The sequence below is a fragment of the Hesperophylax consimilis genome, chromosome 16 (assembly GCF_061612785.1).
Source record: "Hesperophylax consimilis isolate HC1 chromosome 16, BYU_Hcon_1.0, whole genome shotgun sequence".
NCBI lineage: Eukaryota > Metazoa > Arthropoda > Insecta > Trichoptera > Limnephilidae > Hesperophylax > Hesperophylax consimilis.
Window position 1 is genome coordinate 21,442,898 of NC_142851.1, and position 26,846 is coordinate 21,469,743.

Here is a 26,846-nt window from a genome sequence, read left to right on the forward strand (position 1 = left end):
TTATAAAGGTTGATTTAGCCTAGAGAAATCAACGATCATTGGTAATGCAAATATATCCGGTCGAATAACCTGTACGGAGTCTGGCAATAACTGGATCTTTGATGCAATGAGGTAGATCGTTTGAAGAGGTCGGAGTTGGAGACGGTATTAATCATCGTCCTCTGTATTTATAGAGACCTATATAGCTAACATAACTTCCGTTCTTGATTTATAATTGACGTAATTGATGGATGTTTATTTATTTACCTCTACTATTTTGTTTTTGGATAGTTTTTTTTGGTTATGTATATTTGTTACTATTTTATTTGATATTTCCGCGACCGGTGTCGACACATCCGTGTAATTAACTATCGTTTTTTGATACTAACTTAAAATTACTCTGTGAACAGTAGACCTCGCGTAATATTTATGATTCCGATTGCGAAATCTGGCGGAGTTAAGATGTACCATCCAACATGGCCACCACCTTGACAGGATTGACCAAACACGGAACATAAACAAATTTACAGACAGATGAAATGGAGGAGGAGGAGCTCGAGTTAAATCGGGACTTCGTAGGCTCAATCAAAAAGTTTATAAATAATAAGATATTGTTATGCTAGGGTAGAGGAGGTGGAGAGTTCGAGGGGAGATAGTGGGAGGAGTCAAAATACTTAAATATCCTACCGGCTGCGCCAATTTGTAATGGACTGGATCTTCGTTGCATGTAGTACTTATATATTCGTCCATTATAATGATGGTAGGTTTGATAATACAACTGGAGTATAGGTACACTATTTGTCTCACTACTGGTATATGTTACTTAGGAGGAAACTACTGTTAAAAATACAAAAAACAAATGAAGATATTCCCATTTACACCAGTCGGCCTAATCGTGTTATCTCTTTCATATACGAATGTCTTGTTCATTACAATTACTAATAACACAGCCCAATTATGAACAATATATAAAATAAAATTTTATTGGTAAGCAAGCGAAAAAATAGTCCCAATGTAACAATTAGGTCCACAACACGAATAAACGTTTGAATGAAATCCACTTGCTTGATTCCCCGGATTGTATCAACTTACTGTGGTCTAGACGTCAGAAAAAGCATCACATATTTTTTTAGTTACCCTTACCCAACAAATATCCTCCTAACCGTCTCTTCAAGTACCCGGTTACAAAAACATACCAACGCATCTTAGTTTTGAAGTAAGGTGTGGACAAAAATGGTATTATTTTGTCAATGTTTTTTTAATGTTATATTGTAGAATCTTTGATTTTAATATTTTAAAATTAGTGTCAATCTATCATTATCATTAGCATTTTCATTGTTTTGATGACCATGGCCGATCGGTAATTGCCCTAAAGACGGCACGATCATGTTGGCTTTTTTAAAGAATTTTCCGCTACCAAGTTTATTCGTTCTCTTTCCCTTTTCCTATTTGGATTGGGGCTCTCAAAAAGCCACCCCCAGGCGTCTCTGTCGACCTCAGACAATTACAGGCTCATATCTCCTGGCACAACTCTGGAGCTGTGTTACGCGGCCTGGATTGAGACGGCCAACCTAACCTCTTCTCCCTGGAACTGACGCCGGTATTTTATAAGGAAGTCATTCTATTAGCATCCTGAGCACATACCTGATCCAATTCAACTGAGATTATTCAATAAGTTAAAGCTTAGTACACAACATTGTACTGTTTCCATTGGTGATTTTGTCATAATAGCCCTAGTCCAGAGTTAAAATATCTTCCCGCCCTGGCTGGAAGAGAATGCGGTGAAGTTTGTCAACCACCAAACCCACTGATATTTTAGTCTGGATGTTGATTCATGGACGCACCTAAACTGTGATAAAGGTCTCACAGCACCGAACTGTCGGTACAAACAGTGATGTTAAAATTTAACCACCAAACCCACTGATATTTTAGTCTGGATGTTGATTCATGGACGCACCTAAACTGTGATAAAGGCCTCACAGCACCGAACTGTCGTTACAAACAGTGATGTTAAAATTTGAAAAAAGGTGATGTTAAAATGAAAGACAATGTAATGGAAAAAATTCTCACAAATTGTGTCGAATGTGATAAATGTAGAATTAGTAAAACACAAAAAGGCTTAACTGTTAATTTTTATAGTACATTTTTAACTCATGATCGGTTTGCGAAGGTATAGGTTTGACACCGTTGTGACCTCACGAGGTCGTTGTCCAGTTTTGTAGGTTGCTCCAAGGAAGATGCCGGTACCGGTTCACGTGGTGGGAAACACGGTGGAGTCAATGTCGCACAATTTTGTATAGGTACGCATTTAACCTCTAATGTCCTTTGACATAGATTGTAATTATATGATCTTCTCATTCAGTGCAAAGTGCTTTAAAAGTATACAATCTTTAAATATCCTAATTTCTTACAGCATCTATCATCTGTATATTTGTTATCTGACCCAAACCAACCTAACTCTGAATCTGAGCATACTGTCTCCTCTTTGCATGTTACTTAAACTGATGATTATTCTGTAGTCTTCGATTAGTGAGAAATAATTAAAAAAATGTACCGTACCTATAAGATGGACGTCGTAGAAATCAAACCTAGTTTTAGTATACTGCAAAAATTTAGTATAATGCATCGTATCAATGAATGAATTAAAGTTACTTGCTAGAAAAAGAAAAAAATAATAATACCTTTGTTTGTTGAAAAATTGTAAAAATGAGAGATTTCTTACCATCAAACTGAATACTACTCAGTTTTGTAAGACACTATGTTTAAAAAAAAAGTTTTAAGGTTAGAAAATTTGTGACTTCTTACGATTCTTTGATCTCCAACAATTTTACTATCACTTGGACTCCCCTATCCTCTTCTTTCTGGCTATTTTTTCTGTTAAGTTTTGTACCCATTTACAATAAGAATTTATCATTCGATAATCTTGAAAAAAAAATGGACAGAGTAGGTACCTCGAAATTACAATAAGCTTTAATCTTTGGTCTAGGAAACTTATTTTCGTGAATTTTATAAATTTATCTATTAACATAATATAAATTAGTTTCTAGAATCCATGAAACCTCATTCTGAACAAACATTAATACTAATAAATTAAAATTTTGAAAAAAATCGTGGCTTGGTTTAATCATGTTCCGCACTTTGTTTTTTTTTGTTACGAGTATAAGATTTAACATATTATTTAGCTCTCTAGTTCAATCAACATAAATAAATTTGAACTGGTTTGAAGTGCAAGATTTTTTTAATAGCAACTGTAATAAATTAATATGTTTGCTGTTTTTTCAAACTTTAATTTTTTTCAGCTGAATTTGGCTTCATGCTTTTATAATAAGTAATAAAACTTATGTTGGTTAAGGCTGGCTTGCTTGAATTTTGGTTTTATTTTTGTTGGTAAATAATTAATGGATAGCAATAAATTTATAAAAGATTTACGCGTTAAGATTGGGTGACCGATTAAAATACATTATATAACCTTGTGTTCCACATTTCAATTAAGTTCAATAAAAAGTCGAAAATATGCCTTCATTTGTTTTTTAAATGATCACGAAAAAATCTTAATTGATTCACAATGTAAACGATTTTACCCACCCACTGATATAACTGAAGAGTATATGAACAAATAACAAAGGTACATGTTACCTTTACAACGTTTTTTTAAGGATTTTACAGTTTCCTGGCACCAGCACGGCGATTTGAATAGAATTTACTTAAAATAATCCATTCTTGTAGAAAACATATAATTTTGATAATTGTTCCGCATTGTCTTGATTCATTTCGGAATACTGACCATCCAAGCAACACATTTTTATCACATTTAAAATTTGTTATTTCTTTTCCAGCATGGGCTAGTCACGACTACCCCATAAGTTTCGACGAGGAGATCGTACCATCACGACAAAGCCTCCAAGTAACGGGACCCCGCACTGACCAAGATAGTCTCCTCTTCAATTCGTTCGGTGTGATAGATCCACAGCTCATACAATACTACTGCAGCTGTATAGACATGCAGTTCTGTCCGGCTGCCATATCGGTGTTCAAGACCAAACCAACGTCGAGGCAGGACATAGATTTGATCAGGCTTTTCACGTGCGGCTACGACGGATTCCGTCCACAGATATGCTGCAATCTGTTCATCGAGAGCATGATATACAGGAAGAACAGGAAACAGAAAAGGGCTCACTATAACTATGGTGGCTATGGAAGACACGACAATAGCAACCGCAATAACCGATATCCTCAGACCGTTAGAGACAAAACCCAACATCACTTCTTTTGGGATGGTGAGTCATTTCCTCACTGGAGTCACGCTCCGAACGATCCATATGAATACGACGGCCACGATTGCTGGTCACCACACGAGTTTGAAAGCAGAGACACGTTGAGAACTACAGCAAGGCCGTCTATACCAGCTAGATCAACTAGACCAGCTAGACCAGCCAGACCAGCCAGACCAGCCAGACCGAGAACAAGACCAACAACAGTTGCTCAAGCTGAAGTTGAAACGACTATTGCTACATTTTTACTACCAGAACCCACAACAACTTCCACAACTACAGAAGCAACAACTACTGCTGAAGTGGTAACAAATCCTCCGGTGGATCCTATAGTTAGTCCTCCAGTTGTAGATCCCCCCGTTGAAACTCCAGTCGTGGTGACTACGACGTCTGCTCCAGAAACAACAACAATTCAGCTAACAGGGAATGCGGCGAAGCGGGCGCTTCTCAGCGACCAGCGATGCGGAACTACAATTCAAAGTAGAATTGTGGGAGGAGAAGATGCTAAACTCGGTGACTACCCCTGGATGGCTAGACTAGGATACCGAAGTAAGTAAATTGAAAATATTCACTACCATCATGTATTTCCTAAACCTCAAATCATTTAGGAAAACAAACCAACCTAATATATCATAAAGCCCTTTCTAGTATCTAAGTCCAAATTTAATTGATTTTGGCAAATATCTAAAAGAAAGTGATATGTCAACAAAACGTACTGACTTTGGACGTTTCATAGGGCTTCATCATAGAAATTATCCCTATTTAGCGACATATCTGTTTGGATGAAAAACAAACGACGCACTAACACCAAAAATAGAGAAGCAAAGTTTTTATTGCGTGGAAGGTCATAAATATTCACATTTCCAGATTGTATGGTTAAATCCATAACCATACATTATTATCGCTATTGGCGAAAATATTAAAAAAGTTAATCGAAAAAATTCTGTAATTTTTATTTTATTTTAATCGAAATATGTCAAATTATAATTACATAAAATATCACTCACTTTGAGTGTGATTACAAAAAATAGAATGCTCCTGCACAGTTGCCAACGCTTCTGGTCATCGTAAATAGTCAAAGAGATTTTCTTCACAGAACTCAACCGGTTTTTCAAATTTGAGAATATTTCACCCATTCTCGTTAGAATAGATATTTGTTTTATCGCTATAGATCAGCTCCAAAGCAAATAGATAACAGGGTAACTTGAAGAGTGATTCCGATGAAGAGTCTATATGATTTTTTTGTATTTTGAGGAGCTTGTTGTGGTTATTTTTGATAAATCTTGTTTTTGTTTACAGGAAGCAACCAGCCAAATATTCTATTCAGATGTGGAGGAAGCCTGATCAATGAGCGATATGTTATATCTGCAGCTCACTGCGTTACCAATCTTCCAGTTGGACTAGAATTGTAAGTAAAACAAGCAAAAAATTAACATTATAGATACGATTTGAGATTATAACATATCGCTCATTGATCAGGCTTCCTTCAGATGTGTAGGAATCCTGATCAATGAGCGATATGTTATATCTGCAGCTCACTGCGTTACCAATCTTCCAGTTGGACTAGAATTGTAAGTAAAACAAGCAAAACATTAACATTATAGATACGATTTGAGATTATAACATATCGCTCATTGATCAGGCTTCCTTCAGATGTGTAGGAATCCTGATCAATGAGCGATATGTTATATCTGCAGTCTGCAGCTCACTGCGTTACCAATCTTCCAGGTGGACTAGAATTGCAAGTAAAACATTAATATTATAGATACGATTTGATATTATAACATATCGCTCAGGCTTCCTTCACATCTGAAGGAAGCCTGATCAATGAACGATATGTTATATCTGCAGCTCACTGCATTACCAATCTTCCAGTCGTACTAGAATTGTAAGTAAAACATGCAAAACATTAATATTATAGATTCAATTTGAGATTTTCACTGTCAAAAGTATTATAGTGATTTATTTTTGGGGCATTATGTCATGTTGCGCTTCCTCTTTCTTTAATCACACATGTGTCGCACATTGGCTAAATAAGGAGCTCCATGGTTAATACCCCAAAAATAAATCAATATAATCAATATTATAGTTTGTAAGTAATTAAGTCTAAAGCAAGGTAAGTTTTAAAGCAATCTTCAACGAAGCACTGATTAAATAAACATTAACTTATTACGACGTAGATCTTTGATTGTGAGAAATTACTGCACCACACATTAAAAACAGTACTTACAAATAAAACCTTTCAAGTATATTGATAAAATAAACTTCAAAGGTATAGGAAATGACCCGCTCGGTTAGAAATCATGCCGGTAGCTTGCTTTTTCGGAGTTAGTGTAAAAACCTCTTCAAATTATTGGTAATCCAGTTAAAAACAGGATTGCAGTGCAAGTTCGGAATACGTGTTCGAACATGTGTTCCGACATGTGTCGATAATGTTTTCTAAATTTACTAAAAGTTTATCAGGAAGCATGTTAATTCATTCGTTAAAGGCCTGCAATCCCGTTTTGAATCGGATTACCGATAATTTGATGATATTTTCAATAAATTAGCAATACTAATTTTTCTCCGTTAGCGTGACGCAACGTCTTAACAGAAATAACCTATTTTTTGTAGAAATAATGTAATGAAACTTTCACAATTTGATTCTAGGGTGACAATCCGTTTAGGAGAGTTGGATGAGCGATCCGACCGCGACTGCGAAGGGGACTTGTGTGGTGACCCTCCTCAGGACTTTGCACCCTCCAACATCACGGTGCATCCCTCCTACAACAACCCGCGCCTCAGCAACGATATATCCCTCATTTACCTCAGTACTGTAGTGCAGTTTAACGGTAAGCATTCCGATATAATTTTAGTTTGAGATGAATCATACTAATAAGTCTTTAATGATTCATCATTCATTTAAAAAAATCTAATGAGTAAAACCTTAATTTGTAATATTTAATTATTGAAGAAAATATAAACGATTCATAAACAAAAATTTGAAACAGAAAAATCTTTAAAAGGTGCGCTCCGGCAAGGATTTAAGTCCCGGTAAGGATTCATGCGATCGAACTTTTTTCTGATTTTTTTTTTCAAAATTAAGTTAAAGAATTGCTAATATTGTTGAAGAAGAGAGAGAGGGAAGGGTGAAAATATGATTGAGTCAGGTCGAGGCGGAATAACCTCCCAAGCGAGCTCTTTCGAGATGTTGTGTTTTTTCCAAAATGCAAAAGACAATAATGATCCTAGGTCAAAAATTCTCTGATACGTCATCAGATATTGGATGGTTGGTAACCAAAGCGTACTGACAATTAAATAAAAACGGGTAAAATTCGGTTTAGGGGAGTCACTCGAATAACCGAAATTTAATATTTACAAGATTGCAAATAATAAACTACAAATCTGGCAAATGATATTTAATTTTCAGAATTTTCCATGCATTGATATTATTATTATATGGCATCACTTTTTATTTTTTGGTTGGCACTGCTGATATGTCAGAGTATAAAATAGTTGTTACTTTGATTGTTTTTAATTCATAATTCATAGTTGAAATAATATATATAAAACATGTTTTCAAACAATGTCAATGCGTACGAAACTTCAAGACCCTATAACTCAGTTAATAGTGCCGACCCCCACCTAATTCTTACAGATTCGGATTCCCCAGCCCTAAATTAGTCTAAATCAAGTTCAATTTCGGTTATTCGAGTGACTCCCCTAAACCGAATTTATTCCATAAAAACTTACAAAAAGCAAGAATTATTCTATTAAAATAAAATATTGAATTTAACACTTTGTGACATTTTACCTGCAAAAAACCTAATTATATGTACCATTACATTCCAAATTCGCTTCAATATACCTCTCACATACCTTTATTATAACTATGACGAGTAATTTTTTGAGACGGGCATCGGTAAATGAACTTTGTACTTTTGTGTTTCAGGTTTTATAAGTCCGCTGTGCTTACCTTTTAGAGGATCTGCAGAAGACATCCCGAACCTGACTGGACTGAGCGCTATAGTAGCCGGCTGGGGTTCCACGAATACAGGTAACGATTCCACAAAAGCAATAATTATGTCCTGAAATATTTTTTGAATTAAATAGCACAATTCAGCTTTGACAAGACAAATTGTTTACGTTGATAATAAATTTGAGAAATGGTTTTTGACAGAATGCTTTTGTTTTTAAAAGATTTTCTATTTTTTAAGTATTGGTTTCTTGTAATTAATGAATTTATTAATCTTTTTTTGTGCGGGTGCCTACCGATTTTCCAGTTTTAAATATAAAAATTTCGAAACATTTTGTAAGACACTGGTATATTTTTTTGTTTTTTAAACAGGTTTTTTGGCACACAACGTGTATAATAAACGCTTTGGTTGAGTTGTTTAAATACAAATGTATAAATATGAATATACTGATATTGACATTTTTTAGTTTTCTGACTTGGTAATCTTGTGACTTCCAATTAATGCTTACATTTTATATAATTTTGTACGACGTAAAGAAAACATATTGAATTAAAACCTTAACATTAGAAGTGTTCTACTATTTTACAACCAGCATATGAACACAATGGTTTTCAAACTCTTCGTTAATCAACCTCTTCTATCATTTGACGTGTGGTAGCTTCAAACTTCAGTTCAGAGTCTAAAGCGACTACGATGTCCCTTGAATCTAATTCTTGTACATTCTGCCACGGACTACGGGAAGCGGGCACTTGTCGACTAGACTATTGGTTCTTTAGTTTCCCAAGTAAACCATTGTTTCTTGTGATAACTTTGTATTACATTTTAGTTTAATTGCGTTGAATTGCATGCTTTATTTTAAGGGGTGACGAGCGGATCTCCAACTCTGAAGTGGGTCCGCCTAAATATCCTTCCAACAGAGCAGTGTACTGTGACATACCGCACAAGGTTTGACATCGCTGTCAGCGATCAGCAGATATGTACCGGTGGTGTTGAAAACATGGACGCCTGCGAAGGTATGCATATTTTTTTTTGGATTTTCGTGGATATGAAGCCTGAAACCATTTTAAGGTCAGGAAGGCCCTAAGACTACCCGAAGTGACTTGTAATAATTACCAAGTGCCCCAAGATGCAGACCGAGGAAGTGGACTGAATGCGCTGTGGAGGATAAAATCAAGATAGGAAAGATTGAGGACTGAAACGTATGGCCACTGGCCAGGATCTGGATTGGATGGAGAATATGTGTGAAGGAGTTGAGTGGTCGATTTTTGAAAACTGGACTATTTTGACCAGACATTTTTGTGCCATGGTATATATTCCATATTATTTCTTTGTTCAGATGAGGTTCCTTTTGTGGGTTCCATGGCAAAGCACAAGAAATATACGTTTTTCATTCTACATGATCTAGTAATTCAAAACAACTTGCAAATACATATTGCTAACGTGCGCGGCTCCCCGTGTATTAATGTAGTTAAACGTGTGTTTGATTTCAGGTGACAGTGGGGGACCCCTATTCCTGGGAAATGACGACAGCAGAAGAGCAACACTAATCGGAATCGTATCCTTTGGACCCCGAAGGTGCGGAACTGCTGCCTTACCTGGGGTTTACACCAGGGTCCAGTCCTACTTAGATTGGATTCTGGACTCTATCGAAATCTAATCGGACTGTCGGAGTTTATTTATAAGTACCACGCTCATCAGAGATTGGCATAGTCCCAGTCTTAAGCTTCATAATGGAGATGTCGGGACCAAGTTTTATTGGCTCACAAGGGTTTTATCGATTAAGTAAATATCAAAATCAACATTTATCTATCCACTGCTACATGGAGACCTCCCTTCTTTCATCTCACATTCGGATTCAAAATTAAGTTTGTACATTTATTTAGGCTGTTTATTTTACTAAGGAAAAGAAGCCTGGCTACATGATAGTGATTGAGGAACAGTGCTAAAACATTATTCCCAGAAAGTCGTGCCAAGTAATATATTATAACATACCTATTATACAAGTAGATATTTCTCTCAGCCCTAATTAATTAATGTTCTTCTACTTCAAACAATGAGTGAGCAAAAAGTGCCTTGATATTACAACAAATTGATGAGTTATAATTTACTATATATTAAAACAAATCACAATAAATTTAAGGTAAAACATTTTTACTCGTCAACACTTTAAAAACTATTATTGTTATTGAGAGCGCATTTTTATGACAAGTAAATAATGAACACCTCAGCAAAAAGTGTGATTTTATTTATTAAAAGATTGTTATAATCACTAACTGTTTTAAATAACCCCTCGGCCTCAACAAGATGTCATCAAATATTTCCGCTCGATTCAATTTTAAATAGATTTGTTGTTTTGAACGTATATCAAAATAAGACACCTTTTTTGAAAGCAGATAAAAAAATCTTTTAGATTTTAGTATTATAAATTGTCATACTAGTGTAAGCAACTAATAAAATACGTGTTTTTAACCTAAATATTGTTAAAGTTTTTAAAGACGCTTACCAATGGTTTTTATCGTGTAAATTGTAATTACCACATTACACGAAGCGTATTGTAAAAGTTATGATCACTTAATTTTTTTTCGATTTATGTAAAAACTAGCTGACCCGGCGTTGCTCGATTTTTCTCTACTTTCTACAAATATAATATGCAAGTATTATATATAAACCTTCCGGAAGAAATTCCGGATAAATGATAGTGATCGATGCCATCAAAATCCGTTGTGTAGTTTAGAAGAACTAAGCGAAAATACAGACAGACGCGGATGGGAGATATTTATCATAAAATTTGCAAACCTTGACAAATATTTTTCAAATGCTAAATGTTGTTTCAAAGCACTATTTAATTTTTTTGGGAGCATCTATAGTAAATTTTTGTGTGCACGTTGAAAGCGTGGTGTTCTCTCTTTCTATAATTGTTTAAATCATATATCTCGCCGACATAAAAAATGAGTTAACGTGACTTTTATGAGTTTTTAATAAAGAATATTGTTTTTCTCTTAAGTTCATATTTAATATCTAAATGATAACGTACCGATAATAATTTAAGGTGCTCAATTGAATGTGTTATTAAATGATGAATGTAAAACAATGTTAATGCGAGAATTTTTTAATGATAATTTTTACGTCAGTTTATCCCAATAAAATTAAATGCCACTTTACTGTCAGTAAAAGTAGTATGCCTCCTTTTGTCAATGGAAGAAGCATCGAAAATTTCTGTCAACACAAGTAATGTGATTATTTTTGTCAATACTATTTACATACCGCTTATTGCCTATTAAAGTAAAATAGCTCCTCGTGTTCAATAAAATTAATTAACCACTTCTTAGAAGTAATATGCCACTTTTTATCAATAACCGTAATACATATTATGTCACTTTTTGACAAATATTAATTACATTAGAATTACGCTACTTTCATAGAAAAAATTTAGCTTGCCCTTTTTTTGTCGAAAAAACCTAATTGACACAATTTCGTCAATAAGACATTCCAATTTTTTGGAAATTTAACACAAAGGGTGTTCGGGGTGAACTTTTTTGAGCAGCTTCATCGAACATTTCAAAAATATTCATATATTGTGATTCATTGTAATGATATTATCTTTCGGTCCAATTTTTAGAACAGTTATGTTAACAATGATATTATTTAAAAATGTTTGAATGTAACAATGACTTCGGCACCATTGTAAAATGATTCGTTTTCACGATTGCTTGATTGATTGATTAACGAGATAATGGTATTGAAGAAGTCGTAAAATGCATTTATTTTATATATTTGTCTATTTATTTTTATAAGAAAAGTAATCAAAATGGAGTAACACGACGGAATACTTTATTCTGAAGGCGACAGAGGGGTCAATTTGGTTTTTAAAATCTTTCCATGAAAGATCGACCAAATAAACGCAATGGCTTTGAAAATGTTCATTAGTATTTTTTTTTGCTTTATATCTCCTAGTGTAACCAGACCTGTCTAGTCATACCATAAAATGTTTCGCAGTGCTACACCTCACATTAAAAACTATTGTTCAACTTAAAATACGTTTTTTATTTTTTTCTCCCCAAAATATAAGATAATTTTCTGAAACAATTATGACTCCCAAAGCGGTAGTTGAATTATTTTATTTATAAAATTCCTAGCGCCGATCCTTAAAAAAATAACAGATAAAATAACAAATTAACATTCCAATTTAGAAAAGAATTTTTTTTTGTTAAAATATAATATTGGATTTTATAAGTAAGTTACTACTTTTTCGCTTGTCTAAATTTTGAAAATGACACTATAATTCAAAGCATAGCCAAGTTCTAGAGTTCATTGAACCGGAGATACTGAAATGTCCATAGCTTCCGAGTTGTGAGGATTGCGTACCTATATGATATTTCTTGACGTACCTACCTACCTACCTTTTCATGTTATTCTTGTGCTCCTGGTAGGTAGTAAGGTAGTTAGTTTGACTCTCAAAATGAAATATCTCTTTACAATATTTTTTTAAATTATTAAGAATCCGTTTACCTCTTCAATTTTTATGTGCTCCTGGTATTAGTACAAATAGTTTTCTTGAAAATAATCAGGTATATACAAAGAGGTTATTAAATTAAGAGGTTATTTATAATGAGTTATAATTATCTCCTATTATTTAAAATAATCAGGCTTGTAAACAAAGAGGTTTTATTAACAAAAAATAATTCAAAAAACTGTTTATTCATCTGCTTTCATAACTTACTAATGGTAAGCCATTAATGCACCACGGATATAGTTCTTTATGAATAAATTTGTTTATGTAAAGTAATAGATTAACAAATTGATATATTATATTTGGAGCCAGAAGTTGTAAGTAATAGATTAACAAATTGATATATTATATTTGGAGACAGGATGTAAGTAATAGATTAACGAATTGATAAATTATATTTGGAGCCAGAGGATGTACGTAATACTCGTAGATTAAAAAATTGTGAACAAGTATTCACAGATACTTTATTTCTCATATTTAAGGTTACTGAGAATCCAGTGCATGTGGGACGAGATGTTCGTGTATGCCCCGAGGCGACCATTGCCACATAACGCAGGGCCGAAGGAAACAATTCCAATTCCATAGTACTTGGGGAATCCGTCATGATCGTTCACCTGAGGAAATATCAAATATTAATTTAAAAAAAAAAATCCCTAGTCACGTATCACTTTTTCTTGTAGTTTTTTTGTATTTAATAATACTATTATTTAATATATTTCTGTTTTATTGCTGTGTAATGTATATTACGTTTGACAAGTGTTTCGCCTTCCGAAGGCGCTGTATAACTGTGGTGAAGCCACTCACAGGCGATCTATTTGTATTATTTCTAAACAGGTGCAATGAAAACCTCTTGACTAATTTCTTTCATAAGTTCCTCCTTTTATTATTTATTCCTCAAAATGTTCACATGTGCATTAGCAAAGACGTAGGTGGACCCAAAAATCATATTATAATAATTATAACAGATCCACAAAGATTCTCCTCCTATCCACCCTAAACACCGCCATGGGAGAATTGATGGTTAAATCCCTACCAAACATTTAGACAGAGAAAACCAATAGAGAGGATAATTACCCACAGACGTTGAATCGAGTTACTTCGAGAACAAATAGTCCAACAGGTGATTTGAGAAGGGTGCCAAACTTACTGCTAAACATCTACTTAGGCTGCTAGAATAGGACAGAACTAATCTGGATAAAAACTGGTCCAAGCTAGAGAAAGTTACTGGGAAACCACAAGGACTAATAACATGACACTGTGACCATAGGAAACTATTATTTTGGGAATGGATAAGTATGTAATCCTTATTTTCTGGATTAATGGAATGAGGACTAAGACCTTGGGGGCGATAACGTAGAACCAGAAAACATGGCAAAACAGTCCATGATAACTAGTGGCGGTTTGTTTGGCAGTGTACGGATGTGCAGTGAACCGCCAAAGCGTAACTACGGCGACCAGGGACTCTATTCCTGAATCGAGGGCGCTCGTAATCGCCGTCGAAAGTACGTACGTTGGTCGTCGTTGCTATTTCCGAAATTGGTCGAAGGTACATACTTCGACGCCAAACGTCAAAAGTCATTCCACAAAACAACTACTGGGTATAACCAGTAGAAACAGGGCAGCGAGTGGTAGGTTGTTGGCGTTTCTATGGAATTGGCTGTCAAAATCTAGTCTAGCTGTCAATTTTTGTTTTACCGTGCGGATTCCGCAAATATAAAAGTGGGTGAAAATTTCCTCCTTACTAAGTCTTTATCGGAGCTTACAAGCTCAATTAAGAGTTGCTTTTGGCAATTTGTAATATGTCCCGCAGCCATTTCTGTTTTGAATAACGAATAACTGTTGTCTGTTTGACAGTCACACCATAGAAATCCCAAAAACATCAGGAACATAGACAATATTCACAGGGGTGCCAATATAATCATCTCTTCTACCAACTTCGACCGTTCGACGCTCAAGAATACGTAAAATTGAAACATTCGAAAAAGTTAGTCGCGACGACTAGTAGTTTTTCACTCGAAGACGGCGCATACGAAAACGATTGATCGTTTAACTCCAGAATCGCAGGCCAGGACTAACTTGAACTATAATATTACTACCGTTTGAACAGTAGCATGAGCGCGCCACAGTGATAGTAAAAATATAATAAACGCGCGATAGTAAAAAAAATCTCCGGTACGAATGGACATCCCGCTACATCTCTATAGAAAAATAGGAATTAATGGAACGCACAAGGAAACTAAAAAAATTGATGGTATATATATTTCGAATGGTGCAAGTAGGTATACTTTGGTCAAAATTCGTTATTCGTGTGCGCCGCGATGGACTCAGTAACGAAACTTTGCGAACATTACCGAATGCATTCGGGTGACATACAAAACTAGGCGCTCACATAGATTTTTTCACATTTATCGTTATCAAATAAATGAATACGTCTTATTTACTTGTTTTCTTAAGTCAACAATTATTTGGTGTATACAAATCTTCTAAAACGAACCGATTTTAACAAATAATTATAAGTAATAATGAGTCGCCTGAAATATCAATGCAAATTGAAAATGTCTCCCGAGTAAAAATAAATACCGCCAACGGGAATAGAACCCGTGCCTTCTGATGTCCGGTCAAGTGCTCTGAAACCACTGAGCTATGTCGGCTTATTTCCAACCCGCCAAATGATTCAATATGTACTAGTACCTCAATCAACAATTACTGCTTATTATATTTTTTCCACCTGTAAAAAAACAACTTTATTTTTGTAGGAAAGGCTTTGTTAGTGCTAAATTTCTCACTAGATGGCGTTGAGACATATAATATCTTCATTTATTTGCGAAATATTTTTGACTTGTCAAATATTACTATTTTTTAATGATAAACTAATATTTATATCCTTGTCTTATAAACATTAGTTTATCATTAAAAATTAAACACCGATATTAAGTAAACTGCTAGTCTCGTGTTTAAAATTATTTCATTCAAATGCCACTCTTTTTACTAATTAATGAGTTCAGACATGTAACATGATACAATAGTCTCGACCAGACAGTCTCAGAATATTCAATAAGAACAATAATTACGAACATGATCCCAACACAGTTGGTAAGTAAAATAAAAGTATTTGTGAGAGGTTTTGTGCAGCGAAGAATTTAACTATACTGAAGGCAATTGCAGTTAACCATAAACATCATAGCCATCAAAATAAATAGAAGAACCAATCAGGGAAAGGGGAACAAAAGCCTGTCCCACTTTCGGTGATATAATATCAACATTGGTCCTCAAAATTAAAATCTGCTCACGAAGTACTAGTCCTTTTTATAATGGATAATGGCGCGTCAATTGCCGACTGCGTAAAAACTTAACTCGATAAACTAAAGTTCGGTCTTTTTTTCTAAAGTTTCACGGGGTCACGGGGTTTGCCTCCAGCTCGTCGAAATGATAAATAGTTTTCGTGTTAGGGCAAGTCTATTAATTCGAATGTCTGTGAAGTTTTTCATTTTTTTTCATATATTCATTCACCTTCAAAAGCGGTCCACCAGAATCCCCATTACAAGAATCTTCATCTTTGACCCCTCCAGCACAGAAAGTCCCCACAGCCAACAACTTGTATTCCTCCTTACGACACTTTTCCTCGGACATGATGGGCACCTGGACGGTCTGAAGTATAGCAGAATAGGACGGGACCATAGGAACTGTAAGGCCCCAGCCGATCGTTTCACCGTTCCCCAGGAACAGCTTAGGATCGTTGAAGTAGGGCAGACATATTGGTGCCACCCATCCTAAAGATAAAAATGGATATTATTATATTTATGAGCGGTAGTAGAAGCATCACTCACCTCTGGGTTCTAAACTATACTGTTAATATTCTAGTTCAGTTGATGAGAGGAATCTAGAAAAAAATGTGTTAAGGCTTCTACTATAGTAAAAGCGGTGATAAAACTTCCCGGGTATTTTTGGGCATAAAAGTTGTTATCTTATTTATATTACGGTGAAAAATATGATGAGTATCAGAAAGAAGCAACACCAGGCTTTTTACTTGCATTTTGAAAAAAAGTCATCGACTGCCGTTGCTTGACAAAAACAGACGGAAAGTGACAAAATAATCAAAATTAAATCCTCTATTTTTGAAAACAAAGTTTTAGGATTTGTTTTTCAATTCATCAATTTTCAAAGTTCATTTTAAAGTTCCGTAAACATTCAAGTGTGAAACAACTGGCCCATAATGATATAATAACAGAACTTGAATTGGACTTTCACAGAACTTGAAATTGACGTTGAAATTTTATGAATTTTTCAAATTCTGTTAAACAACCCGTCGTAATTTTTCTAATTGCGTAATTTCATTTGTAATATTAAAAACTGATCAATCATTTAATAAAATACCCGATAGTTAATAAAGTAGTTAGTTTCAACAACTCGGGAAGCAATAATCCCTTTTAATATGCCAATTCCCTGCTCACGTCTCTCAATCAACGGCGTTTAAATGACCCAAAAAATTATGATGAACAATGGATGATTTTTCATGATGAATTTTTTTAATAAACCTTTTGTCAAGCTATTAAAAAAATTAAAATCCCAATAGTGTATAAATCATAAGTAGGTACCTACATTTTATCTCGTTTTAACCAAATCAAAACGATCAAGATCTCGTGTGAATATTCTTCCGGGTATGTAAAAAAGGAAAAGTTACCATTGAAATCGATTTCGGAGTCAAGTTTGATCAGTGCTATATCGTGGGGACTTATGACCTCCTTTAGAACATGTTCCTTATGCCTGATAATATCCTGCGGCGTAAAATCTTGTACGGGAGCAGCACACCCATACGAGTTACAATCCACATTTGATTGTGCGTCGTATTCTCCGAGACGGATTAATCGGCTGAAAAGTTTAATATATTATTGAGTGGTTAATTGATATCGTTTTCATCTTTAATTCTATTCTTCTGCACGGCATGGAAACCTGGATATCGAAAACAAGGTTTACTGCGGACGCACTTGAAATGGAGATATAATGTAAAATAGGCACATTTTCAAATAACAGATGTGTAAGCCGATTTAGAAGTCCTACATGGAAAAGCCAACAATTATGATAATGTTTAATTATGATTATAACTGATGTTATGAAGGATCAAATACAATAGTTGTCTTATGTAGAGCGACAAATACGAAGTTACCCAAATATAATCCAGAGGAAGATTGAGGATGACGCCAACATCCATGGTTTTAAAACCCTCAAAAACGTGGCCCATGCGAGTAAATTTCCCCCGAGCTTAAAGAGATGACAATCAGTGGAGAATAAATACTACTCCTATTTATAGAGGTGTACTAGAGCAAATAATAACAACGATCCAATTAATACATCACGAAGTCGAAATCTTGTTGAGGGTGCATTGCCAAAGCAGGTTGAAACTTCCAACCAAAGGAATGAATTCAAATAGAAACAGTTTACATGAAAAATTCTCACAAATCTATGGAAAATAAAACATTACTAACAAAAAAATGTTTATTATCTTTTTTATTATTCTAGTTGATATTTTTTAGGGTGGACACATCTTTCCAGCATTTATGGACTGCCACATGTCAGTGAGAATACTCCATTGCACGGAATTCTCAAGGCCAATAAGGAATAGACTGCACTGCAGAGAAGACAGGATCAAGTCCTTAAAATTGTAGTGTTCTTAATGTTTGGTGACGCCATTGACTCAGGGAAGCTTTGTTATTTTCCCACCGTTCACAAAACCAGGATTCGAACTCTTTATTTTGAATCTGCACGTACTTCAAGTACTACTTGCTTTATCGCGACGTCATAATTCGATGGGTATCTTTGTCAGAACGTATTTAGTTCTTGATATAGTCTGACATAAATGCTGTGGAGGAACATAATTTGTATTGCCTTGATTGGTGTAACGTGTCTTGTGATCCAAAATCTATCTTCAAATCGTCTGAATGCGGGCCCCACTTGAATCAACACATCTAGATAACCAAAGCTGCTGGTGAGTACAACACCTTGTGTAATACTCTGTGAATGATATGGGGCATTCGAATCCTGTATGGGAATCACAAGTTTGCATCCGGCAGAGAGAAGAACTATTCCTTTCGTCTGACCCGTGAGGGGCGTGAGCTACCGCATCACCGTATAATTAACTACACATAAAACAAGGTAAAGGCCACAAACAAAAGTAGTATTCTACTGAAACAAAACAAGACACGAAGTGGTAGACCAGAATCCAACTCTAGATTCAGAATCTCTAGAACTCCCCCAAAGATAAACCCTTAGTCCAACTGGCTCGGTAACTGTAAGGAATCGACAAAAACCGGAGACCCTGCGTAGAAAACTAACACAATAAGGCCCTGCAAACAGCAGCGAACTTTACTTTTCTGTGCAGCGTCTTCGGTTTTTGTTGATTCCTTACCGTTACGAGCCAGTAAAACGACGGCATAGAGTAGTCTTGACTGATCTACAGTTAAATAAATCAATGAATTCAAACTTACAGGTATTTATCGTAGCTGCAGTGAGCAGCCGTCAAAATGTACAGCTTATTGATGGCAATTCCAGAGCAGAACCAATCCACATTTCCTTTTATATGTCCTTTGAAGTTGAGAAGTTAAAACATATAATAAAAACTACAGATGTCAGATAAAAGCACACAAACAGTGATTACAATAATTGAACAATTGGATAATTGAAAAAATTTGATTAAATTTTTGATTTCAAACCTTTATGTCAAAACATATGATATGATAATATAATTAGAACTTAGTTCAGTTATACTTAATTTATTTATTTTTACACCAACCTCACACAGGAGGCATGAGGAAAATAATTTCCCTCAGTGCCTATGTCATCTTTTAGGATGCTGTGTGGAGGGTGTTTTTTTAAGGAAAGGAAGGAGATGAAGCTCTGTGAAGATAAAATGTGACGGTTGGATAAGAATCTAGGGATCAGTGTATCCAGGAGTGACGGGCATATGAATATATCCCTCCCACTGCGGCGCAAGGCGATGGATCGAGAGACCAGTTAGAGAGGTCAATGGGTCTCCCAAACCAGCCTCTCTCGATATGGCACGCCACGCAACTGGTGGACAGGCGCATCCTGAACACACTTCACCCGATGAACACGGGTACCCCTGCTAAATCACCAAACGTTGCGAACCACTTAGAGTGACCTATGGTAGAGGTGTTGGTAATCCAATAAATGGTTACCGGGGCGGCGGTACCCAAACGCCTGTCAAATTGTAATTAATGCTAGTCTCACACGAGACAAGTTAGCGCACTTTACCACCAGACACCCTGTATGTTGACTTGGCCTATTTCGCCACATTGCTCGCCAAACATTCCCATTATTTATTGTTTTCGTTAGCCATGTTAGAAATGTTTAAAACACTCACCATTATAAAACTTGTATCTTCCCAGTCTTGCGATCCAGGGGTGCTGGCCTAAAGAGGCGGTGGTTCCTCCTATGATCCTGTCTGTGGATATACTCTCACCGCACGGGGCATTGAGTGGTTCCTTCAAGTAAACCCAGTTGGGATGTTTCTCTACCCAACTCAGATCATTTTCAACCGGAGTTTTGGGTTTCTGGGGTTTTGGTGGTTCATTGACGGTTTTGTTAGGATTTAGGTTTTCGGTTTCCTCTGAATCACGAATTGGAACATAAGAATTGTTAGAATTTGAGGAATAATTTCGAACTACGGTTAGTTGAACTAAATTATTGTTTCTTGAATTTGACAAGTCTATTGAAATACTGAAATTTACGTTTATTGTGCTTGTTGAACTCGTTTGCGGTGTAACTCGGACAGGTGTACTGGTTTTAGTGTAAGTTCCTGGTGGAATTACATGCAAATTAGATGTTGTGGAAAATTCATTTTTAAATCGTTTGACTGTCGTTTATAGTCTTGCAGATCTAAAGCCATTTCACCCATCCATCGAACTCGACAAAAAACACTATGATTACCCTGGATAAAAAATAAAAATCATAGAACTGAAATGAATATGATATTTCTAACCATTTACAGCAACCATTAAAACCAAAACGCACGGTTAGTAATTACCTAGAATCTACAACGTGTCACTTCATGAGTATTCAAGCATCGGGTTATAAACTTCATACTCGTAGATTGTGTTTATAATTCAAACTTCTCTTTGACATTCTTTAAAAATCTTTTTTTCTTTTTGGACAAATAATGTCAAATTCGGAAGACAATTGCGATAGTTTAAGGAAGTACTATTTGGGAGTTGCTAGCTTTTCAGCTGGATAACGCCCGACTTTAGATCATAAAATAGCGGACAGTTATTATTTATCATGTTAGGGCGTCCTATTTTAATACTGATTGATGGTATTCTGGATGTTGTTATTTTCATGGAGAGTGCTGCTAAGTTTTGTCGGTAGGTGGAAATAATGTTTTTTTGTAGGTATAAATGCAGTCAGAATAACATAAAGTTGATTGATAAGTTTGGTGGACCTTGCAAAATGACTTCAAACCTGCCACAAGGAGCATTATTAAAAATGTATTCTTTTCCAAAATAATGCATACCAGGGAGTAGTCCAGTACACGCAAATACAGCACATATAACTTTGACGAGATCCGTCAAATTCATTTTGGTTTTCACAACAATTTGCTTTTATAATTTGAACCTATTGTTCCTTTGAGGTTCACACAAACAGTAAACGAAAAGGTATTATAGTTTATAATCCAATTTGCAGTAAAATTGTTCAACATTAATAAATCTGTGAGTAAGTTAGTTTAAAGTGTGTAGTACCTACAGGGGAGTGAAAAATACAGGATATTATTTGAAAAATATTTACTTAGTTATTAACGCTACCTAGATTTTTTTATATTAACTCTATTTTCCTCTAATTTTCCCCCGGGTCTATGTCGTCTTTCGGGATGCTGAGTGAAAAGTCTTTTTAAGGAAAGGAAGGAGATGAAGTTCTAGGAAGGAACACGGTATGAGGGGTGGGAATCTGGGGGTCAGTGTGGTCGTCATTCATGTGCAAGAATGACGGACGTATGAATCCATCCATCCCACTGCGGTGCAAGGCGACAAATCAAGACCTATCTGGCCCACTACGCAGTTGGTGTTGTTGACCTGTACAAACCACACCCTTGAGCCTGGAAACCCCATGTAAGTCACCACACGTAGCGAATCACTTGGGGTGACCTATGGCAGATGTGTTGGTTACTATCCAATGAATGGTTTCCGGGACGGAGGACAGTTGACAATTACTTACAACTTAACTATAAGTTTTTACTATATTATTAGTTATCACGGTTTTGGGTTATAATTCGTTGAACTCAATGTCATATGGGTCAATATGTCCACTAGGCAAGGAGATTTTTATGTGTGTTATTATTCTGAAAAGTACCTACCTCTATGTTCCTTTCATCCTGTGAAAACGTGCCAAGGTATCGTAAGACGGGGACACTTTTTGTAATTTTTTATCAAAATTGATGGTTTAAACATTGTGAGTCGGTAGTATTATTGAAATTTTATTTAGTTATTTGGTTCTATAAATACAATTTTTTAAGAAATTGATGTAAAGTAATTTCTATGAGTGGGTGATTGCAACAATTTTGTCTTTCCTATCAACTCATTGAATACCGCATACTGATATGAATATTTTACCGAAATTGGAACCCCTACGAGCCATTATTAGTCATTATATTCTTATTTGTGCATCGTTCCTCTTTAAGACGCAAAGTAGCCCAGACTTAGAGCACAAATAATTTGTTCTAATTAAAAGTACGATTTTGTGAAACAGAATGTTGATTGGAAACACAGACATATGAATATATAGACTAGAAATTAAAGATGAGGGGTAAAATCAACTGTTGAAGAACGAAGGAGGTAAAGCTGACTGTGATTCGTCAATAAATCAATCTGACAGTATATAGGCATCTCGCATTATAATATCACAATTTAGTTTTTAAAAGTAAAATCTGCTTTTGAATGAATAGACATTTTTACTTGGGAGCGCAAATTACTCACCACGTTATGAACAAATTTGGGAAGTCCAAATTCGGCAAAATAAATTTCTTCTATTTTCAGAGTCGAATATTTCGTTTACGTATTTAGTTAAGACACTTTTATAAATGTTCATAATTTACTTCCCAGCAATCAACCAGCTTTGTGTTCAGACGTATCTCGATGTGATAGTATATGTTTCTACAACTGATCCATATTATACGATGTGAATATGCTTAAAATAAAGTAAAATAATGCTTATATATGGAATGTAATACGACAATTGGGTTTATTCTCTTTTTCACATCTATTTTTACAAGTTTTCATACCACAAGCCACCATTTTGCCGTGTTATTTCGTAAAATGAACCGATGATGCCTTGACCATAGTTCGCACAAGAATGATGACGTCACGTTTTCTAAATTCACTTGAGGCCATACGCGAGCACAGCCGGCTCCAATGGAACCGGTATGGGGAGTGGGGAATAATACGCTTTTAATCACTTAGGGCAGGTCTACTAATATTCATATGTCTATGATTGGAAAACAGTATTTAAAATAAACATACATGCTTTGACAATCCATATACTTGCCATGATAATGGACACCGCTATGCTATACGAAATGTTGGCTCAGAGAGGAAGCACAATAAAACTGAATAACAAATTTTAAAATATATAATATATTTATTTTGACCGTAAGTAATTTTGTACTTTAATTTATATATTTAATGCATTGCATATTTACTAAAACTTTTTTTGGCACACCGTGCAGAATTTTTATCTTTGATTGTGAAACAAACGTTTAGCCCACTCAGTGTTTCTGTTAGTTTTATAGAATAATAATCAATCATGTAAGTACACGTGCACGTGTTAACATTTTATGAAACGTCAGGGCTACCAACATTGACGACCTTCGTGGCAGAGCTGTAAAGTACTTGGGTCCGGACCGAGAGGTTGCAGGTTCGAAACCCGGCCTACTCAATCAAAAAAATAATAATATTTTTAAGTGTTTTTTAAACATAATTTAAAATAATTAAATGTGTATAATTGGGCCACGTTCCGGAGTGGTAAATCTTATAATAAGGAATATAACACTAGAAGTGCTTTCCATACAAATTTGAATGGAAAAAATGTTCCATTTAACCCAATTGTCTAACGTTCCGTCTCACTTACCTTAAATCAAAGAACTCCATCCCATTTGAATTTCGAATATATGTATGGAAGTAGAGGCAAATATTTGTTCTTTTTATGTGGTACATACTCTCAGTTACGCCGCGCCGTGTTGAAGACTAAAAAAGTTGGGTTGCATTGCTTTGAATGGCGTCAGCCGTATTTAGTGACCAGATCTGGAGAGCCAGGTCCTATCCACATCCTTCAACATCATAATTTATCCCACTTTCCCATTGGTTACGGGCAGTTGGGACTCTTGTACGAAGAAGCAATAACTTTTCTATGAAATCTCCGCAGCTAGAAGCTACCATGAACATTCACAAAATTTCAGTGTCGTCGGTTGGTTGGTTTCGGAGATTAGCGTAAACGAACACAGTGGCACCTCATTAATGTATGTTAAGATATACGCGTAAATAATGGCTTGATTTTATTGGCTGTAATAACGTTTTGATTTACGCCTTACCTTATTTTTTGTTCATTTCCTCACCTTCAGATGATAAGAAAATCAAAAAACTTTCTTTTATTATGTTTGGACCTTGCGACCTTTGGACCCCATTAAATATATTTAAATAATTCTTTGCTGTTAACAGCAGTAATTGCAAAGTGAAAAAAACGTTTTTCATCAGATATTTTAATTACATGGTGAGATGGGGAGGAGGGTTCTATCAGTTTCAACTTCGCGATGTTAGGTATCTGATTAGAATTATAAATTAAATGGCTTGTTCAAGGCGGGTCTCTGGCGACAATATTACCACAAATTTTAAGCAAATGTTTGTGCAAAAATGAAACGTTTCGGCAGGGTCACAAAGTTTTTTAATTTTGTCCTGTGTTTTGAAAACATTTGGTCACTGGGACCCGAGATTAGAAGCAATATAAAAGGAACCGTCATTACCGTTTCAATTTCCACACTCAAGTGGGCCTCGGCTGGAAAAAAAATAGTTCGAAATACAATATTATCGAGAGAGAGAGAGAGAGAGAGAGAGACATTTATATTTGGCAAAACTTGAGACTTTTGCGGAAAAAAATTCTCCAAATTTAACGACAGGTTTGTGAAGAAGTAATATTTTAAGTAACTTTCATCGAATTTGATCATTTATCTTTATTAATACTGCTTTATTCTTAGATAATTTTATTTCATGATAATTTTCCTCGACAAAGTTATCAAAAACAGTAGGTGTACAAATCAACAGTAGAATAAAGAAGGATTTTTATTTTATTTCGTATTTCGCTATTGCTTGGCTGTTTACTAATTTCAGATTGGGAATTATGCATACATTGAGATAAGCTGGTTTTATTACGATCATAACGAATTAACGTACAGCGTACAGGATGCTTCAAAACAAATAGGGGCTTATTTTCTTCCATCTTTATCCAAATGGCAAAGTATTCTAAATCATGAAACCTGTAAAATTTAAACATTATTGGAGTTTCTTGTTTGTCCCACAAATTCTCGAACGGAATATTTGTGTGATTTCATTAATTTGAATAAAAAAAACATTCGAATCTCTTTCACATTTTAAAAAAACACTGTGAGGACAAAAAAATGTACGTATACTCAAAATTAAAGAATGGTTTCTCTTTATTTTTGACAGAAGACAGTGCAATACAGAAAATATCAGAAGTAATGAAAAGTTAATCAATATGACAGAAATTTCGCCTCCAATACCCTTAAATGCAGGCAGTGCACCTGTGAGTGGTTTATTTCGCCTGCAATCCTCTTCAATTCAGGCAATGCACCTGTAAGTGGTTTATTTCGTCTGCAATCCTCTTCAATGCAGACAGTGCTCCTGTGAGTGGTTTATTTCGCCTGCAATCCTCTTCAATGCAGGCAGTGCACCTGTGAGTGGTTTGTTTTTCCTCCAATCCTCAAGCCGGCAGTGCACCTGTGAGTGGTTAATTTCACCTGCAATCCTCTTCAATGCAGGCAGTGCACCTGTGAGCGGTTTGTTTTTCCTCCAATCCTCAAGCAGGCAGTGCACCTGTGAGTGGTTTATTTCGCCTGCAATCCTCTTCAATGCAGGCAGTGCACCTGTGAGTGGTTTGTTTTTCCTCCAATCCTCAAGCCGGCAGTGCACCTGTGAGTGGTTAATTTCACCTGCAATCCTCTTCAATGCAGGCAGTGCACCTGTGAGCGGTTTGTTTTTCCTTCAATCCTCAAGCAGGCAGTGCACCTGTGAGTGGTTTATTTCGCCTGCAATCCTCTTCAATGCAGGCAGTGCACCTGTGAGCGGTTTGTTTTTCCTCCAATCCTCAAGCAGGCAGTGCACCTGTGAGTGGTTTATTTCGCCTGCAATCCTCTTCAATGCAGGCAGTGCACCTGTGAGCGGTTTGTTTTTCCTCCAATCCTCAAGCCGGCAGTGCACCTGTGAGTGGTTAATTTCACCTGCAATCCTCTTCAATGCAGGCAGTGCACCTGTGAGCGGTTTGTTTTTCCTTCAATCCTCAAGCAGGCAGTGCACCTGTGAGTGGTTTATTTCGCCTGCAATCCTCTTCAATGCAGGCAGTGCACCTGTGAGCGGTTTGTTTTTCCTCCAATCCTCAAGCAGGCAGTGCACCTGTGAGTGGTTTATTTCGCCTGCAATCCTCTTCAATGCAGGCAGTGCACCTGTGAGTGGTTTGTTTTTCCTCCAATCCTCAAGCCGGCAGTGCACCTGTGAGTGGTTAATTTCACCTGCAATCCTCTTCAATGCAGGCAGTGCACCTGTGAGCGGTTTGTTTTTCCTTCAATCCTCAAGCAGGCAGTGCACCTGTGAGTGGTTTATTTCGCCTGCAATCCTCTTCAATGCAGGCAGTGCACCTGTGAGTGGTTTGTTTTTCCTCCAATCCTCAAGCCGGCAGTGCACCTGTGAGTGGTTAATTTCACCTGCAATCCTCTTCAATGCAGGCAGTGCACCTGTGAGCGGTTTGTTTTTCCTTCAATCCTCAAGCAGGCAGTGCACCTGTGAGTGGTTAATTTCACCTGCAATCCTCTTCAATGCAGGCAGTGCACCTGTGAGTGGTTTA

General features: G+C 35.9%; 1 protein-coding gene across 1 annotated transcript in view; it reads left to right on the top strand.

Annotated features, from left to right (window-relative positions):
• LOC149416882 (transmembrane protease serine 9-like) overlaps positions 1–26,846 on the top strand; it is a 49,655-nt gene that overhangs the window by 12,812 nt on the left and 9,997 nt on the right. The window contains exons 4-11 of the mRNA XM_089641339.1: positions 3,816–4,799; positions 5,550–5,658; positions 6,900–7,081; positions 8,182–8,286; positions 9,067–9,219; positions 9,697–9,860; positions 16,236–16,474; positions 20,120–20,221. Coding sequence (XP_089497465.1) covers positions 3,816–4,799; positions 5,550–5,658; positions 6,900–7,081; positions 8,182–8,286; positions 9,067–9,219; positions 9,697–9,860; positions 16,236–16,474; positions 20,120–20,221 — 2,038 coding nt within the window. The remainder of the gene's footprint in view (positions 1–3,815; positions 4,800–5,549; positions 5,659–6,899; positions 7,082–8,181; positions 8,287–9,066; positions 9,220–9,696; positions 9,861–16,235; positions 16,475–20,119; positions 20,222–26,846) is intronic.